This window comes from Setaria viridis, chromosome 7, assembly GCF_005286985.2.
Source record: "Setaria viridis chromosome 7, Setaria_viridis_v4.0, whole genome shotgun sequence".
Classification (NCBI taxonomy): domain Eukaryota; kingdom Viridiplantae; phylum Streptophyta; class Magnoliopsida; order Poales; family Poaceae; genus Setaria; species Setaria viridis.
The window spans coordinates 22,025,399-22,043,289 of record NC_048269.2 but is presented as its reverse complement, the minus strand read 5'-3'; the positions used below and the strand labels follow the sequence as shown (position 1 = coordinate 22,043,289).

The following is a 17,891-nucleotide window of genomic DNA, read 5'->3' as shown; positions in this document are numbered from 1 at the left end:
TGGTGCCAGCAGCTGAGTGACATCATTTTCAATACCTCACTGAATTTTGCTTAACAAGCTTTTTTTTTTACTTCAAAAAGACGATATCCAAACTGTATTGCATTGTGCTACATGAGCAAATGTTATTGGTGATCCTAGACTGTCGTTTGATCTGTTGTGATTCCCTGCACTGTTGGTTTGTTCTGATAGTTCTGTCACAGGGTGCATATTTTTACTCCCTCCCTCCTTTAAATATATGACATTTAGGACAAGCAAGTTAGCTCATATAAAGGACGGAGGTAGTACATTTTAGTCTTTTTCTAAGATTTATTTTACTTTTAGACCCCTGGATGTGGAAAGTTGTGGTAGCTGAGTTTGAAATTTTGCAGCATGTTGAGTTTGGGGCAAGGTTCCCTGGCCAGTGGCCACCATCTATATTGATTTGTGTGATTGACAATGGCCTTGCTGTGGCAAAAGTGCTCATAAGCAGGCAACTGTTATTTCAATGCTGGTCACATTCTGGCCATGAGAGTGCTTCCACATTATGCATGTGACAAGTACAGAATTCTTCTATCAGATTATGGGAGTCTCTTTTCTGTCTCTCTAGCTAGTGACTCCGCCCATAAGTATTGGTCTGTGAGATGGTGTCTGGTATTATTTCAGTTTCCATCAAGTTTGCATTGGCCTGCACTGTTGAACAATGATGAGGTGTTGTTTGACTATTTTACTTGGGAAGGTGGTGGTCTTCCAGATGGCTTCACAGCCAAATTCATGATGCTGCTGTGTATTTATCCTTTTCTGCACTTCATGCTAAAAGTTCTTCAAATACATGATTAGTTCTACATATAGGAAATTATTGAGGATTGTGCTGGATCCACCAAATTTCAGGCATGGTGTGAGGCAATTGATGCACATTCTCACCCGTGCACTACACATGACCTTTTCTGGGCTGTTTGATACAAGGTGCTAAACTTTAGCAGTGTCACATCGGATGTTCGGATGCTAATTAGAAGAATTAAACATGAGCTAATTATAAAACTAATTGTAGAGCCCTGTGCTAATTCGCAGCCTAATTAATCCATTAGCAAATGGTTACTGTAGCACCACATTGACAAATCATGGACTAATTAGACTTAATAGATTCGTTTCGCGAATTAGACTACATCTGTGCAATTAGTTTTGTAATTAGCCTATGTTTAATGCTTCTAATTAGCATTCAAATATCCGATGTGACATGTGCTAAACTTTAGCAGGGTGTACCTGAGAATTGCTCAGAGACTCCTCCTGATGGGTCTATGTGTGTAGCGTCCTGTTGACACTTTAGACGTCGAATGTTTGACCACCCTTCCTGTGAAGCAACGCGAGCGGATCTGTACTGTCTGTCTGCTCAGCTTCTGATGTCTGCTCTCTTCTGTCTCCAGCTCGGTGCCCTGCCTGGCTGACCGGACAGGCAAGCAGGCAGCCAAGCACAAGCATGGTCCGACTCGCCTGGAGGAGTGTGGTGGTCATCCCTTGACCGGTGCCGTCTCGCTGGTGATGATTGGCCCCGGCCGCGATCAAAGGTTTGCTGTCCCCTCCCGGTCTGCTCATCGGTTCTCGCGCCTGAAAGCTCCATGCCTGTAAGAGCAAGGCTAATAATTTATTAGCCTGCTGCTGGCTAAATACTAGTGCCATGTCATATAAAGCTAACAATATAGCTAGCTTGTATAGTGGCTTGGCTAATAGATTGGCTAAGATGAGGATTTCAATAAAGAAGCAATATTTAATGATTGCATGTGTATTCCATCCACTGTGCTCTGCATCTTTGTGGCCGTGGAGGTAAATTTCGACGGTATTTTAGGAGTATTGTGACACAACTTCAAGCAATCAAACAAAGCTCATGCACCGAAATCGTGAGTTGATGTTTAGCATGTGTTGGGCTGCGGCTGCACAGTTGTTGAGCGCAGAGAAATAGTTAAGCAAATCACGGAGCAAAAAAGTAGATCAGAGGAAGGACTGATGCCCATGCAAGACAAGATATTCGAAGACGAAGAACATATGTGCAGGAAATTCCAAAAACTGGATGTCAGCTATGTTCGGCTCCTGCTCCAATTCGACCTCCTCCTGCAGCCCACCGCCTGCTCCCGCAGACCGCCGCCACGCGCGGGGCCTGCTTGAGTGCCGGTCGCAGCCCGCAATGGCTCGGCACGAGCTAGCCGCGCCGCTAGCCCTCGCCGAAGCGTGTCGCTCGCCCTTGCCCGGCTTGAGCAAGTAGCCCACCCGCGCCACGCTCGCTACCCGCCGGATGCCGTCGCGGGCATGGCTCCCGCGCCACGCGAGGCGCCGGCGCATCTTGCTGCAGCCTGCGGCTTGAGGTCGAATTGGTGTCTGTGGTTTGGAGACGGCGATTTGGGGACGGATTTGGTAACCATGGAGTGAAATTGGGGGATTTATTGTACGATTTGGCATAGGAGAACTCGACTTGGTGGGAGGCAAGATCGATCAGGTGCGCGGCGGCCGAACGAGGCAATCTGCGAGGGGTCGCGGGAGAGACGCAGGGGATCCGGTTGAGAAACAAGCGGCGACTGTTTTGCTCGCGTCGGGCTGAAACTGAAAGCACGCGTTTTTCTCTCGATGCACGCGCTTCAGCCGGGCGACGAACGAAACGCCCGCTCCATTCTCTCTCTTCCCTTCTCACTTCTCCACCTAGGATTTCAATGACGTGGAAAATGTTACAGCCTGCTGACTGGACCTTATTATACCTGCTCTAAAAGGCATGTCGTCGCATCCGTCGACTTGACCTCGGCTGTGGCGAGGGATCGCGATCTTTTTGGCGATTTGGCTGCTCTAAAAGGCATGTCGTCGCATCCGTCGACTTGACCTCGGCTGTGGCGAGGGATCGCGATCTTTTTGGCGATTTGGCGCCTGTCCTCCCTCGCTCTCAAGTTCAAGTCTCCAACCACCACCGTCACCGTGTAGAGTGCAGTATTACACCGATGTTTGGGTCGTGTTAACCAAGAGCTAACTTCCACCAGATATATATCCATGGGCCTGCGTTAACCAAGCAGATAGTGGGCCTTCAGCACAGGCAGGGCAGGGTTGGGTTGGGTTGGGCTTCCTTTCTGCAGATGATCTGGGCGTAATCAGGATATACACTCCGTTAGTCCCCGAGGCCCCAATAGTCACACGCACGCTGAACCCAGACGCTACGACACCGGTGCGCTTTCACAAATCACAAGCCGACGAGCACATCACGCCTCACTCACAGCAACCACCCTCAATCCCTCGGGAGCCATTGACAGAACCTAACGACGGATCCCTATCCGCATTCGAGAAATTGAACGTCCGCAGCACCGGGTGTCCGTGTCCCCCCCGCGTCACGCAGGCACGCAGCTCGCCTCCTTTTGCCTTCGCCGCGAAGGAGGCGTCGTCAGGCCCGGCGGAAACGAATCCAAGGGCATTTACAGCGATGCTTGACCGCTCGCCAGCGGACTGGCATGGGAGGGGATCTTCGGGGTGTTTGGTTTTCAGCGCCTTCTAAAATTCATATCACATCGAATATTCAAATATTAACTAGAAGGATTAAATATAAATTAATTATAAAACTAATTACATATATTGAGGCTAATTCACGAGATGAATCTATTAAACCTAATTAATCCATCATTAGCACATGTTTTAATTAGGCTTAATAGATTCGTCTCGCAAATTAATCTCCATCTGTGCAATTGATTTTATAATTAGTTTATATTCAATACTCCTAATTAGTATCTAAACATTCGATGTGATAGAAATTTTAGAAGATTCTAGGAAACCAAACACCCCCTTCGTCTGGGGATTTTCCACGAAAATGCAGGTCCTAAGGCAAGGCCGCAAGGGGTGTTTTGCCGTGCCAGTCCTCGGGCGTTCCATTCATTCGCTGCCGGCTTCGTAACCCTGTTTGCTTTCACATGGAGCCGATTCGGGCTAATCCGAGGGCCAAGGGGGTTTCGACCAAAGTGCTGGCCCCCCCGCACTGCCTCCCATGCGTCCGCTGCTGGCACGCGTCAGTAGGTTTGGGGAAAGGCGCCGGCCGGTTTTGTCTTGCGGGGCAAGAAAACGTGGGGGCGCGGCTCCGCTGACTCGGTCTCCACCGGTGGCGCTGTGGCAGCGCCCCCCCCCCCCCCCCCCCCCCCCCCCCCCAAAGGGAGCATCGCCAGAGCCTGTTGCTCTCCGACCGTATGGTATGTGTAACGGTGTCATGTTTTCCAAAAAAAAGAAAAGAAAAGAAATGTGTAACGGTGTCCGCAGAAATGATCGAGCTTATCGTGGAATGAACACACGATCGAATCTCAGCACCGTCCGATCCGACCGGCCGGGTCAAACAGTGCCTCGGTTGTGCCTGCGTCGCTCTCCCTCGATCTGCTTGTGCTGCTTCGATCGATCGTCACGGTCTCATGGCTGTTAAACAGCCGCTGTCAATTTCACCTGTACGTGTACCAACAGCCTGCATGCACCATCGTATGAAGCGCATGCATCATGCACATGCATCCCGGGCCCTTCGGCTCATGTACTTCCTGCGCGGGTTCAAGCCGTCCGTTCCTGCTCGCTAGAATGCCGAATGCTGAGGGTCTTTTTGATACAAATTCCTAAAGTTTAGTAGTGTACTAAAGTTTAGGATCCTCAAATTACTAGTCCTAAAATTTACAGGACTGTTTGGATGGACTACTAGGACCTTAGAGGGAAAATATCATTTTTACCCTCAATTACTCCTCTAAACTACCCCTGCACTGTTCACGTCATTAATGCATGCGAAGACAATAGGGGTAAAGGGGGACTTGAGGATCACTTTTAGAAGAAATAGAATCCATTAGTACCCCTTAACCTTCTAAATGAAAATGACCCTCCTAAAATTTAGAAGTGCACTTTTAGGAACCATGTTTGGATACAAGTCCTAAAAGTGTTCTAAAAGTGGACTCCTAATTTTTAGGAGGGGTATCCAAACGGGTCCTCAAACAACATGATCGATACGTGCCCCTGTTGCATCGAATTAATGCTTGGTTTACTGCAAGGACGTGCTAGTCAACTGACAGTCAAGTCATGGTTCGTTTTTGACCGGTGGGACCCCCACCAAGTCCCATCGCACGGTGATGAGGATCGGGGCGATACCGATACGAGCTCCGATCCATAGCGGCCGCCGGATGTTACCCGACAATTGCAGTTTTTCCACCGGTACTGGTATCGTCGTCGGCTCACGTATCGTCAGGTACGCCGAAGCCCGAATGGGGTGCCGCCACGTCACTGACCGAGCCTCAGTGGTAGGGCCCACTTGCCGAGCCTGCCCGGCTTGGCTCCAGACTCCAGTTTGTCCCTGACCCGTCGTCCGCGCACGCATGGAATGGAACGCCATCGCCAAGCTCCGTCGGATCCGCCTCGCTACACGTTGGGAGAAGCCCGGCCCGTCGAGCGATGGGACACAGTGACGGTGGCCTGGCAGTGTGGCGGGCACGTACAGTCCGCAGCAGCTGTACTGCCGAGTTACAAGTCCCTCCCGTCTCCCGATCATGCCAAGCGCCGGAGCCCGAGCTCCATCGAAGCCGCAGCGGCGCGGGAGGGGAGGAGAGAGGAAAGAGAGGAGAGGGAAGAGGTTGCTTGTTGCGGTAGCCAAGACGAGCAAGGCAGCGCGTTAGCTTTTCGGGCGCGAGCGCGAGGGAAGCGCGACTTCACGGCCTCCTATAAAAGCAGCGAGCCAGGCAGCCAGCACCCGGCCACTCCCCCCACCCCGCTGCCCGCTTCGTCACAACTTCTCTCCTCCCCTCGGATGCTCGCGCTCCTCCCCGCGGCGGCAGACGGCTCCCACTCCTCTGCAACCCGCGCCGCCGCTCCCCCACCATGGAAAAGTAAGTCGCGCTTCCTGGGTTAATTTTTGTTCCTCTGATCTTCTTAATCGCTTTGCTTCCGTCGGACGATCGGTTCCGTCTCTGCGCGCCGAGGAGAAACGAGGCTGTTTCCCCACTGTTCGGTCGCTTGATGTGTGGATTCGGGTTTCGTGGATTTTGAGCGGACCTTGTTGTTCCTCGGGCTGATCGGTTCGGCGAGGTGGTGATTTCGGTGCGGTGCGTTGGCGAGCGGCTCTGGTTTTGGCTGAGACCGATATGACGCGCTCTTGAGCTCGCGTGCGGGCGGGATGGTCTCTGATGGCGGAATGTGCTGCGCGCGGGATCGGCCGGCGGCGGGCCCGTGGATACGGCGCGCGGACGCTCCCCCGTGCGATTTCCCGGCGTTTCTCGCCGCGAGAAGGATGGGTTTCTGCGGCTCGTCGAGGTGCACGAGGAAGCTTACGCTGGAAGGAAGCAGATAGAGGGCTCTGTTTGCTGCAGGGTGGAGTACGGAGACTGACCCTGTGCAGGTTGGTGGTCGATCGCAGCTGACCCTGATTGTTTTTGATTGACGCCGGCCGAGCTCCATTGATCTGTGATGCTTGCGAGCCTGAGAGGGGATCTGGCAGTTGTGTGTAAGTACGAGGAATCCTTGAACTGCAGGTGGAATTCGGAGCTCCGAATCTTCACAAATTGTGCAGGGGTTTTGCAGTCTGTTGAGGTGCAAGAGGAAGCTTCCACTGGAAGGAAGCAGAGGAGGGGTTTTGCAGTGCGGTCTATTGGCAAGGGGGATCTTTTGCTGGAAGGAAGCAGAGGGATGTTTTGGTTCGTTGGAGACCGATTGATCCTGAGCTGTTGCTCGATCGCAGTTGACCGTGCTGATCTGATAATGGGCTCCATTGATTCTAATGTGTCTGCAAAGTAATGAGGAGATTTGAGAGAAATGTGCGTGTGGATTGTCCATTGCTTCAGGTATGAGGTGATGCGAAAATGACCGTCTGTCACTGGAGGAACAGAGTACTAGTATTTGTATATGCCATCCCAATTTTGTGGTCATGATTGCCAATCTATGACTGCTAATTGAAGGCCCGAGTAAGATCAAGTGTTAAACTTTCTTGGTATGCTTTCCTTTGCAATGAGAATGGAGCTCAGTCCCTCAACCTCTAAGGGAGAAGGTCATGTATCAAGACTGCTCTGTTTAGCCTTCTAGTGTTTGTGGTGGCAGAGCATACCTGACAACTTCAGCCAGTTCAGGTGGAGGAATTTAGCAGTGTGCAGTCATAGATGGCATGGTTTGCTTGACCCTTTTTGGTTGCCACTATCTGTGACATTGGCCTTTGATTGCTCGATGGAAATGGGGCAGAATGTGGCAATGATTGGGGGAAAGTCAGCAGCTTAATATAACATGTCAGTGGGTCCGTGAGGGTCCCTTTGGTTAAACCAGATGTTGGGATCAGTAAATTAGTCCAAACTAGATAGTTGGCGATACTATTTCTTCAATTTTTATTGGACCAAAGTACAACACAGTTATTTCAAGGACCGCTAACTGTTAAAATAATATTTTACTTGACCTTATTAAGATGTGATGTTCAAACAGCCTGTGTCCCATAGTTAACTGCCAATTTATTCTTTATTTGGTCTTATTTGGAGTAGTGGTAAAACAGTTAATTCCAGTGATCTGACCTAACTTTTCATATTCTTAGTTTGCTGCTTACCATATTCCCTGTGCTATGCTTGATGTTAAAGTGTTTGTTAGAGATGACTTTACCAGAGATCAATAGTATTTTATCTGTTAGATAACAAGCATTGACAGTAGTGATTTGCATTGAGTCTGTTTAATTTAGATAGATTCATTCTCCAATCTGGACATGTTTTTTACATCTTTATGTTCTGCTCTGTAGACAGCATGCTATAGAGTAGAGAGATGAATTCACCGCAACATCCGTAATGGCTTAATTTCCTCATGTTCACAGTTGATAATCACTTCCTGCCCCAATTGCCTAATTGTCTAACGTTCTTTTGATCAAGTTTCTGCTACATATTGTCACTTGTTCTTTCTTTTTTTATTTAACAAGTCATCGCTTGAATTTATCATCTGTGAGGTTCAAAAGATGCAATCCTAAATCCTATCATCTGATCGTTAAGAGAAGTGCTAGAGATAGTGTTAAGCTAAAATGTGTTTACTTCTTAAACATCTAGACTCATTCTCCAATGCGGACTTGTTCTTTAACCTTTATTTGTGCTTTGCAGACCACATGTTCAGACTTTAGAGTAGAGAGATGAGATACGCATGATTGCCTTCTTGACGTCCCGAAGATCATTTCGTAAATCCTAACATGAATGGATGTTTTACCTTTCTGCAGTTCGTGGATTATGACTGGGGTGGGACTCATTAAGAAAATAAGAAACGCCACTCAGTCGATCTGTCTCCGACTTGGTGAATTGGTTGCAGAACCATATATCAAGTGTCCCAACTGTGAATGTGAAATTGATACTAGCAATGTAAGTTTAGTTAACTATTCAGTTATGAGTTGATGACTGCTCTATGTGGACGTTTGGTTCCTTTTGCTTATTTTTAGCAAGTGTCACATCAAATGTTTAGATACTAATTAGGAGTATTAAACGTAGGCTATTTACAAAACCCATTACATAAGTGGAGGCTAAACGGCGAGACGAACCTATTAAGCCTAATTAATCCATCATTAGCAAATGTTTATTGTAGCAACACATTGTCAAATCATGGACTAATTAGGCTTAATAGATTCGTCTCGCCGTTTAGCCTCCGCTTATGTAATGGATTTTGTAAATAGTCTACGTTTAATACTCCTAATTAGTATCTAAACATTCGATGTGACGGAAAGCACCGAACCAAACCAGGCCTATGTATCACTATCACGCATGCACTTTCTTAGCCATATGTCTGTCATAGACCCTGTTTAATTGCTGCACAAAAGTATAGTTGTCAAACTAAGGTGTAACAGATGTTGCCATTAAACATAAGTTTTTTTGGCTGGATTTTAGTTAACAACTGGCATGTTTCACGTTCTGGACGTCGTCTTCTTTTCTTTGAAAGCTCACACCTTGGCTTTGCAGGTTCATTTGGTATGGCCAGCGCTACCTGCTGGTGTAAAATTTGATCCTTCTGATTTTGAACTACTTCAACATCTAGAAGGAAAATCCAGCCTGCTGAATTCGAAGTCTCATGCACTTATTGATGCTTTTATACCTACTATAGAAGAGAAGGGAGGAATTTGCTATACACATCCAAAAAATTTCCCCGGTATATGATTCTTACTTTTGAATGGATCAATGCTTTCTTGAACCAATGTCTTGTAGTACTTGTCTTAAGTTGATTAAATCATTTAGTTTCAAAAAAATAGTTGATTAAATCATGCATTTCTATTATTCTGGCAGGTATAAAGATGGATGGTAGCAGCTTCCATTTCTTCCACAGAGTACCAAATGCATATGGCTGCGGCCATCGCAAGCGCCGCAAGGTTAGTGGCGATGTTGGCAGTGTTTGTGATGAGCATATCAGATGGCATAAGACGGGAAAACCCAAACCCATACGCGATGATAATGGTGTCAAGAAAGGCTGGAAGGAGATCTTGGTTCTTTATAGAGGTTCTAAGAGAGGTGGCAGCAACACACATATAGACAATTGGGTGATGCATCAGTATCATCTTGATGCATATGAAGAAGCAGATGGTGAATTGGTTGTCTCTAAAGTATTCTACCAATTGGCATCAAAGAAAAATGGCAAGTCTGAAATGGATGATATTGTAGTAGAGTCTAAGGCATCTGTTGCAAAAATTGATCATAGAACCCCAAAGACCGATCCTCCCCAGCCCTGTTTCCCGAACAACAGCCCATGCGACACCGAGCAGTACACCCCCATTCAGGTGGATCAGGTAAATCCAATGATCATATTTGAAGATTTCTCTAGTTGCTGGTGGGTATAAAAATCCAAAATCTGTCCTTTGTTTTTACTTTATGTATCGTATTAAAAAAACAGCTTTGTCCGTATTGTTTAATGATCAAAATAGCTCTACTCATACGGATCATGTCCAGAACAACTCTGTTCATGTTACTGTAAATTTGGTGAGTTTTGGTTAGCTAGAGAATATTCTTTCATATTGCTTTCTGAATTTGTGACAGGAGGAAGAAGAATGTGGCACATCTTTTTGCCCGGTGATGGTGAAGGTTGAACCATCCGAATGCTCTGCACGGTTAGCTGAATTATCACCAGCTGTTGTGGTTGCGGACCTTCCTGCCTCTGATGAACCAAGGCAGCCTAGGGATACAACGGGTGCAGGCCCTGAACCTGAAGCACCTATACCCATCGACGGTTCTAACACGGACCTGTTTCATGGGTTGCCTGATCTGGATGTTACTTTTCCAGAGCTTACCTTCAGATCATATCAGCTTTCCTGTGAGTCTATCTTCTGCCTCTAGCTTGTTCGCTTGATACAGTAAAATCTCATGGTCACAATAATCTTGCTGTCAAGGTAAAACGCTCATGAGTTTGTTTTGTAATCTACCAGGACATACAGCTCGGCTCACAGGATAGCTAAGGGGGCTGCTTGGACAGCTTCTAATAACTGACGCGAAGACTTGGAGCTAGAAGCAGTGGCACTGCTGAAAAGAGCCAATTTTGTTAATGACTTTGCAGCGTCTGAATCATCACCTCATGAGATGCTTCTTCATCGCGCAACTTTGCGGTGCGCAAGCCTGCAAGTTTCAGCATCTCGTGGGAAATTTTGTACAGTAAGTGTAGTTGTGGAAGAAACCGAGAGAGGTATCCAGACAAACATGTCGTACGTTGTAAGCAACTGTATCTCGTAGCCATGTTGTTGTTGTGTATGTTGATGCGTAGTCCATCTCATGTGTAGTAATGTTGATGTTTGGTCCACCTCAAAAGATGAAAAGAACATGCTGTATAGTTAATTTGAGCTGCAGCGGTGCTTCGACGTTTGAGTACATTGTCTTGGTGAATTCTTACCTGTTTGCCCAAGGTTGCGGTTGGGTGTTGTATGGTGGCCAATCACATGCTGACATCCAACTCTCTCCACGGCGCCACCGACATCCGCAGCCACCGTGAGCCCTGGCGGCGGCCGCTCGCACGTTCCAATGCCCACATTGCAGCTCCTTTTCTCGCGCGCCTCACCCACCAGTCCTTCTGGCATGTGGGCCGTGTTAGCGTTAACCCCAACCAGGAGGATTGTACAAACGTATTTCTTCTACCTCTACAGTAAAAAAATAAAGTAAAATGTACCGCCGGTCCTTAAATTTAACGCTAGATGTCATCTAGATCCCGGAACTCCAAAATGCACGTCCAACCCTCTCTAATTGGTTCACGTGAGGTCAATTCACCTGTACCCTCAATAAATAGCCTACGTGACCGCTGAGCGTGTGCTGACGTGTACTTGACATGTGGGCCTGTATGTCAGGCCCATCTCTCCTCTCCAGGACCCACATTTTCTAATTAAAAAGAAAAAAAAACTGGCTGCCGTTCTTCCCTGCCTCCTGCCGCCGCACGTCCGCTGACGCCGGCCCGCCGCTCGAGCCGTCCACCGCTCGCCTAGGCCTACTGCCGCGACCATCGACCGACCACACCGGCCCCCACCTTGGCAGCCGCCGCTCCCACGGGCCGCCGCCGCTCGCCAGCACAGGATCGCAGGCTCGCAACCCCGGCCGCCTTTCACCAGCGCAAGGTCGCGGCCCCGGCCGCCGCCCCAGCTAGCTCTCGACCCCCACTCTCCCCCATCCACCACTTCCGAGGAGTCGAGCTTGAGCGCCGCCGTCCCCCGCCATCGAGGGAAAGCTAACTCCGGGGGGTGAAGGTGCTCAAGCTCGAGGGCGCTCGAGCTCGGGATCCTGGCGGAGGCGGACGGATCCCAGGCACTCAAGCTCGTGCGGGAAGGCAGCGACCAACGTGAGGTGCAGCGGCAGCGCGAGGTCCTCCTCAGTTGCGGTGGCCCCGGTTTCGCCGGCGTCGGAGATGAAGGCATCGAACAGGAAGCACAGGGGTCATCGGAGGTGGGGGAGGCCGGCGAGGGGAAGGATGGCCCTCGGCTGCGGCGGGCTGGCGGTCCCTGGAGAACCCCTTGGCCCGCTACAGGGCCCAGCGGGCGCAGCGGCGTGCGTCGACGCCTCGACGGGTACCGCGTCCTGCAGGGAGGACGGATGGCAACAGGGACGGTGTTAGGCCGGAAGGATTCGAGCGGGGAGGAGCTGGGTTGGAAGGACGGCGCCACGGCGGCCCATGGTGAATCTGCTCCGCGCCTCTAGGGGCAGCAGCGCTCGAGGCTCGCCGCGCCGCCGGGGGCCGCCTCATCCCGCTGCTCGGTGCCATCACAGCATTGTTCGGGCCGAGGAGGAGAGAGAGGAGGAGGAGGAGAGGAGACGGTGGAGCTGACATGTGGGCCCCACATGTCAGGTCCACGTCAGTACACAGTCACAGTACCACATAGACAGTTTAATGCGAGCATAGGTGATTTGAACCTCACATAAACTGATTAGCAAGTTTAGGGATATGGATATGCATTTTGGAAGTTTGGGGACCTAAATGACACCTGCTGCTAAGTTCAAGGGTTGGCCGTACATTTTACTTTAAAAAAATGCGTTCTTCTATAAGGTTTCTACATTTCGTGAGTAGTTTGGGTTGAGGTCTTGCATCAAATGGATGATTTGAGCCTAATCAGGTGATGGTGCCATCTGGAGGTTGGTCGGCCACAACCCAAATTAATGCCGTCACTCTTCTACATTTGTTCTTCCTTTACTTCTTTATCGCACGACGCTGAGACCTCACACCCTTTCACCACTCGCCTGCCCTTGGTAGATGGAACCCCTCGCGTTGTGTCCGATCCTCTCCAGTCTCGACTAGTTGTCTCCCGCCACCTAGCCAACAGTGGGGCGGCCTCGCACCTCACTACCTACAGGCTACAGCCCACCGTTGATGCCTGATGAGCCTCCTGTTGCCTTCTTCTAAATCCTCCTAGCTCACTGTTCTCTATCGTTGGAAGCTGAGGAACAAGACGAGCTGCGTCCTTAGCAAATTAGATGGCACAAGTGCTTATAGGGTACAAACTAGTAGCTGCTAAGATGATATTTTTAGCTAATTTCTTCCATCATATCTCAGATGTTCCTTCACCAAGAAACCTAACTAGGAGTCTATTCCATCGCAAATATAGTAAAAATGCTATCCTTTATTAGCTAAATGTTCGATGAAATACTACTTTTGCATTATTTTCCTTTGAAACCCATAGAAATTAGACTTAATAACTAAGCAAATAACTTAAACTCAATTCAATCTATTTATATGTTTTGGCCCGTCACCATGCAACATAATCCAAGAATAAACATAAAATTTAATCCATGTATGGGTCAGAAAAAATCTCTCAAATTGGGCTACATTTGATTCAACCCATCTGACCTGCAACACGTCTCTGCATGGGCTCTGAGCCCAAGAACTAGGCCTGCCAGGAAAGTGTGCCAAGCTACTTATCACCAACGGCTACCAAATGCTAATGCGATCTGTCCCATCCACCTGGATCCAATGTGCATGGTGGTACCAGTCCCAAAAAAATAAGGGTCACCATTTCTCGTCCCCCTCCCCCCAACGGTGCTATTAAGAAGGAGGGACGATTGGATACGAGGTGTCAGGTGGCCAGATTAGTGGAAGGACAAATAGATCCATACCATTCCCTAGAGGACACAAGGTCCAATGGGATCTATGAGGAAGACGGTAGTGCATGAGAACTTTGTTGGATCTCACTGTTGTTGCTTTGCCATGAGGTGGTGGCACTGCAGAACCTGATGAGGTGGTGGAAATATCTTTTAAGGCAAAGGTGAGATCTCCTCCTTATGCACGGAGTTGACAGCGGTGTCTTCCTTGAAGGGTGAGGTGTATGGCTCCTCGTGCACCCCCCATGTTTGTGATTTCCTTGATTTGATCCATGTAGGGTGATCCCTCTACAGGGTTGTATGGCAAGTTATCGTGTGCTAGTGTGCCACTATATTACCTGCTCATTAAGGTAATAGGTACTCCATTTCTTCCAAACAATTCTACGGAACCCAAGAATAAATTGGAAAACTTAATCGATGTATGGGCCAGGCAAAACCTTCCAAGTTGGACTGCATTTGGCCCAACCAATCTAACCTATCATGCACCTCCGCAAGGGCTCTTGGCCCCACAACTAGGCATGGGCTAGGAAAGTGCGCTAGGCTACTCATCCCCACCGAACACATAAGCGCTGGTGCGATCTGTTCCATCCAACCAGATCCGATGACCACGGTCTCACCCATCCCGATCAAAATCAGCTAGGGATGCCTCCTCCTTCAAAACCTAATCTCATCTCTCTCCTCACCGCCTCTATCTCTCTCCTCTCTCCCAAGGCATCTCTCTGCTTACGCTACTTGTAAGGAGGGATGATTGAATCTGAGGTGTTAGGATGCTGGATCCTTAGAGGGGACAGAGAGATCCATGCCTTCCCTAGATAAGGGCACTGCATTCGGTAGGATTTATGGGGAAGGTAATGGTGTTTGAATACTTCTTTGGATCCCACCACCATTGCATTTTCGGGAAGAGGTGGTATTGTTGTTGTGTCCCGAATCAAATGAGGTGATATAAAGAATCATCAAGGCAAAGGTGGGATCTCCTATTTGTGCTCGAAATCGACAATAGTGTCTTCCATAGATGGTGAGGTACATGGCTCCTCATGCACCCTACATCAACGATTTCCTTGATATAGATATATGTAGGGTGATTCCTGTGCGGGGATGTATGGCAAGTTACTTGTAGGGGTGGGCAAAAAAGACTGAAATTGAAGAACTGAAATGAAATGATCTAGACCAAACCCAAACTACCCAAAACCAAATTTTTTGATCATTGGTTCGGTCTTAGTGAGTAGATAAATGAATTAGTTATGATTAATTCGGTTGTTGGTTAACCAAATTAACCAAAGTGTACATTATAGCCCGGTTCTAATTCTAGCCCAAGCCCAATATACCGCGCCAGCCCACCTCCTCTCTAAACCCTTAGTATATAAGCACAATATCCATTCCCCTCCCATTTCTCCCCAATCCACCTGCCTCCACCTCAAACCCTAGAGGGTAGGGGCGGCGGCGCGCCAGCGGTGGCTCAACTGACCCGCAGCTTGTTCGCACCTCTGCTCAACTCCTCCTGAGCTTGTTGACCAGCTGCTCGAGCCTCGAGTACCCACCCTCTCACCAGGATCCCGCTCAACTGAGCCTTCTCCTACTCGCTGCTCACGCTGGCGCATCACCACTCGAGCCCTTAGGAACCTATGACCACCACAACTCACCAAGATCCCCACGAGGTGACGAGTAATAGTGGACGGCAGGCTTGATGACCCAGCGCTCGATGTCTCAAACATCCTCAAAGCATGGAATCCATGAACTGCAACGTAAGTGTTCTCCAATCTGAATATGCAGTCTGTAGATGTAGTTTTATAGAGTAGCAGGTCTAGCTGTCTTACAAGCTTATTGGCTTGCAGATTTTGTTAGATGTAGATGAATATTTTGTTAGTTGATTAGCACATATGGTTAGCAGATTTGGTTAGCTAATTAACAAATTTGGTCATCTGGTTAGATTATTAGGAAATCATTGTGTTGTTGGCAATTGAAATGTTAACACTTTGAGCAATAACAATAGTTCTATGCATGTTTTAGTGTAGTAATTCTTTCCATCGAACATACATGTAACATGTTTTAGTGCAATAATTCTTTACATTTAACATGTTTTAGTGTAGTAATGTCATGCACTCACAATTTCATGTCTATTGTACTATGCGTTGTTTGAGATGGCTCAACTTAAGAAGGACATTGACAAAGAGTTAATGATTGGGTTCAGATCCAAGGTGATGAGGTTGTAGAGGCCAATGCTACTGCTTTTCTCCTGATGCTACTCCTACTGACCAAACTAACCAAGTTGGGGATGATGGAGCAATGGAAATGAAGTCATTGACGTTGATTCTGAGGGAGAGAAGAAAAGGAAAGAGATGGAAACAAGGTCTAATATGTGGGAGCACTTCACCAATATCAAGGAGAATTGTGTGCTAGTCAAAGGAAACTGCAATTATTGCAAGCATAACATCCAAGCACATCTGGTGTTTAACGGTACGTATACCATGCGTAGGCATTCTAAAACTTGCAAAAGTAATCCTCATAGAGTTAGTAATGATTCAAAGCAAGGTGTTTTGCAAGTAGATGAGTGCAGTAGTGTTAGAACATGGAAGTATGATCTTGAGTTCCTTAGGTATGCTTTTTTTTGAAATGGTCATAGAAGATGAGCTTGCATTTGCTTTTGGTGAAAAGAATAGCTTTAGAAAGTTTATGTCTATTGCTTGCCTACGTTTCACCCTGCCATCTAGAAGAACATGCACCAGAGACACTATCAAGTCATACTTTCAGCAGGAAGCAAAACTGAAACTGTTTTTTCAAGAACACTCCCAAAGACTTTTCCTAAAATTTTATGGCTGGACATCCCAGCAATAAGATAACAACATGACCAGGACATCGTATTTTATTTCTTGCTCATCTATGGCAAGGTATGCTCCTTCGAGTTACTTTTCTTTTCCCCTATCAATTCCATGGAACCCAAGAATAAATAGAAAAACTTAATTTATGTATGTGTTAGGAAAAACCTCCCAAGTTGGGCTACGGTAACACCCATCCTGAATAAAATCGGCTATGGATGCCTCCTTCTTCAAACCCTAGTCTCATTTCTATCCTCGCTGCCTCTATCTCTCTCCTCTCTCCTCTCTCCCAAGGCATTTGTCTTTGTTAACACTACTGGTGAGGAGGGACGATTGAATCCGAGGTGTGAGGACACCAGATCCATGGAGAGGACGGAGAGATCCATGGACTTCCCTAGCGAAGGACGCTAGATTTGGTTGGATCTATGAGGAAAGCGGTGGTGTATGAGGACATCACAGGTCTTACCTCCGTTGTGTTGCAACAAGGAGGTGGTGTTGCTGTTGTGTCCAGAATCTGATGAGGTGGTGGAAAGAACCGTTAGGGCAAAGCTGAGATCTCCTTTTTCTACTCAAAGTCAACAACGGTGTCTTCCATAGAGGGTCATGCACCCCCCATGATAGCAATTTCCTTGATATGGATCTATGAAGGGTGATTCCTATGTGAGGATGTGAGGCAAGTTACCATGTGCTAGTGTGCACCTGTATTGCTTGCTTATCCGTGGCAAGGAATGCTCCTTGTAATTACTCTATTTTTCTCCCATCAATTCCATGGTACATAATAATAAATAGAAATTTAATCTATGTATGGGTTTGGAAAAACTCCAAGTTAGCCTCCGTTTGGCCCAGCCCATCTAACCTGCAACGCGCCTCTACTTGGGCTCCAGGCCCGACAACTAGGCCTAGGCCAGGAAAGTGCGCTAGGCCACTCATCCCCTCTAGCCACCTAAGCGCCGGTGCAATTTGTTCAATCCGCCTAGATCCGACGGCCATGGTTGCACCTGTCCCGAGCAAAATTGGCCTAGTATGCCTTCCCCTTCAAACCGTAATCTTATTTCGCTCCTTAGTGCCTCTGTCTCTGTCATGTCTCTCCCATGGCATCTCACTCTTCCCATGCTACCAGTGAGGAGGTATGATTGAATTTGAGGTATGAAGAGACCAGATCCATAGGGAATGGAGAGATCCACTACCTTCCCTAGAGAAGGACGCTGGATTTGGTGTGGACCTATGAGGAAGGCGGTGGTGAGTGAGGACTTCGTTGGGTGTCATCACCATTGTGTTGCAAGGAGAAAGTGGCAGTGTTGTTTTCTCTAGAATATGATGAGGTGGTGGAAAGATCCATTAAGGCAAAGGTGATATGTCCTTGTTCTACTCCGAGTTGAAAACGGTCTCTTTCAAAGAGGGTGAGGAAGGTGGCTCCACATGCATCCCCATGTCAGCAATTTCCTTGATATGGATCTATGTAGGTTGATTCCTCTGCGGGGATGTATTTCTATTTTTTTGTGTGCTAGTGCGCCCCCATATATATTGCCTGCTCATCCAAGGCAAGGTAAGATTCTTCTAGTTACTCTTTTTCTCT

General features: G+C 47.9%; 1 protein-coding gene across 1 annotated transcript; it reads left to right on the top strand.

The window, feature by feature from the left end:
- Window positions 1-5,334: 5,334 nt before the first annotated feature.
- On the top strand, window positions 5,335-10,793 carry LOC117863314 (NAC domain-containing protein 10). Its single transcript, XM_034746973.2, has 6 exons — window positions 5,335-5,837; window positions 8,180-8,318; window positions 8,910-9,096; window positions 9,231-9,727; window positions 9,975-10,248; window positions 10,361-10,793. Coding segments are annotated over exons 1-6 (1,107 nt in total). The 5' UTR covers window positions 5,335-5,829; the 3' UTR covers window positions 10,363-10,793.
- Window positions 10,794-17,891: the final 7,098 nt, after the last annotated feature.

What these genes read in the sequence shown, in the direction of transcription:
- LOC117863314 (XM_034746973.2), top strand. An exon ending in GTGAAATTGATACTAGCAAT is followed by an intron (nt 8,319 to 8,909) that starts GTAAGTTTAGTT and finishes TTGGCTTTGCAG; the next exon opens with GTTCATTTGGTATGGCCAGC. An exon ending in CCCCCATTCAGGTGGATCAG is followed by an intron (nt 9,728 to 9,974) that starts GTAAATCCAATG and finishes AATTTGTGACAG; the next exon opens with GAGGAAGAAGAATGTGGCAC.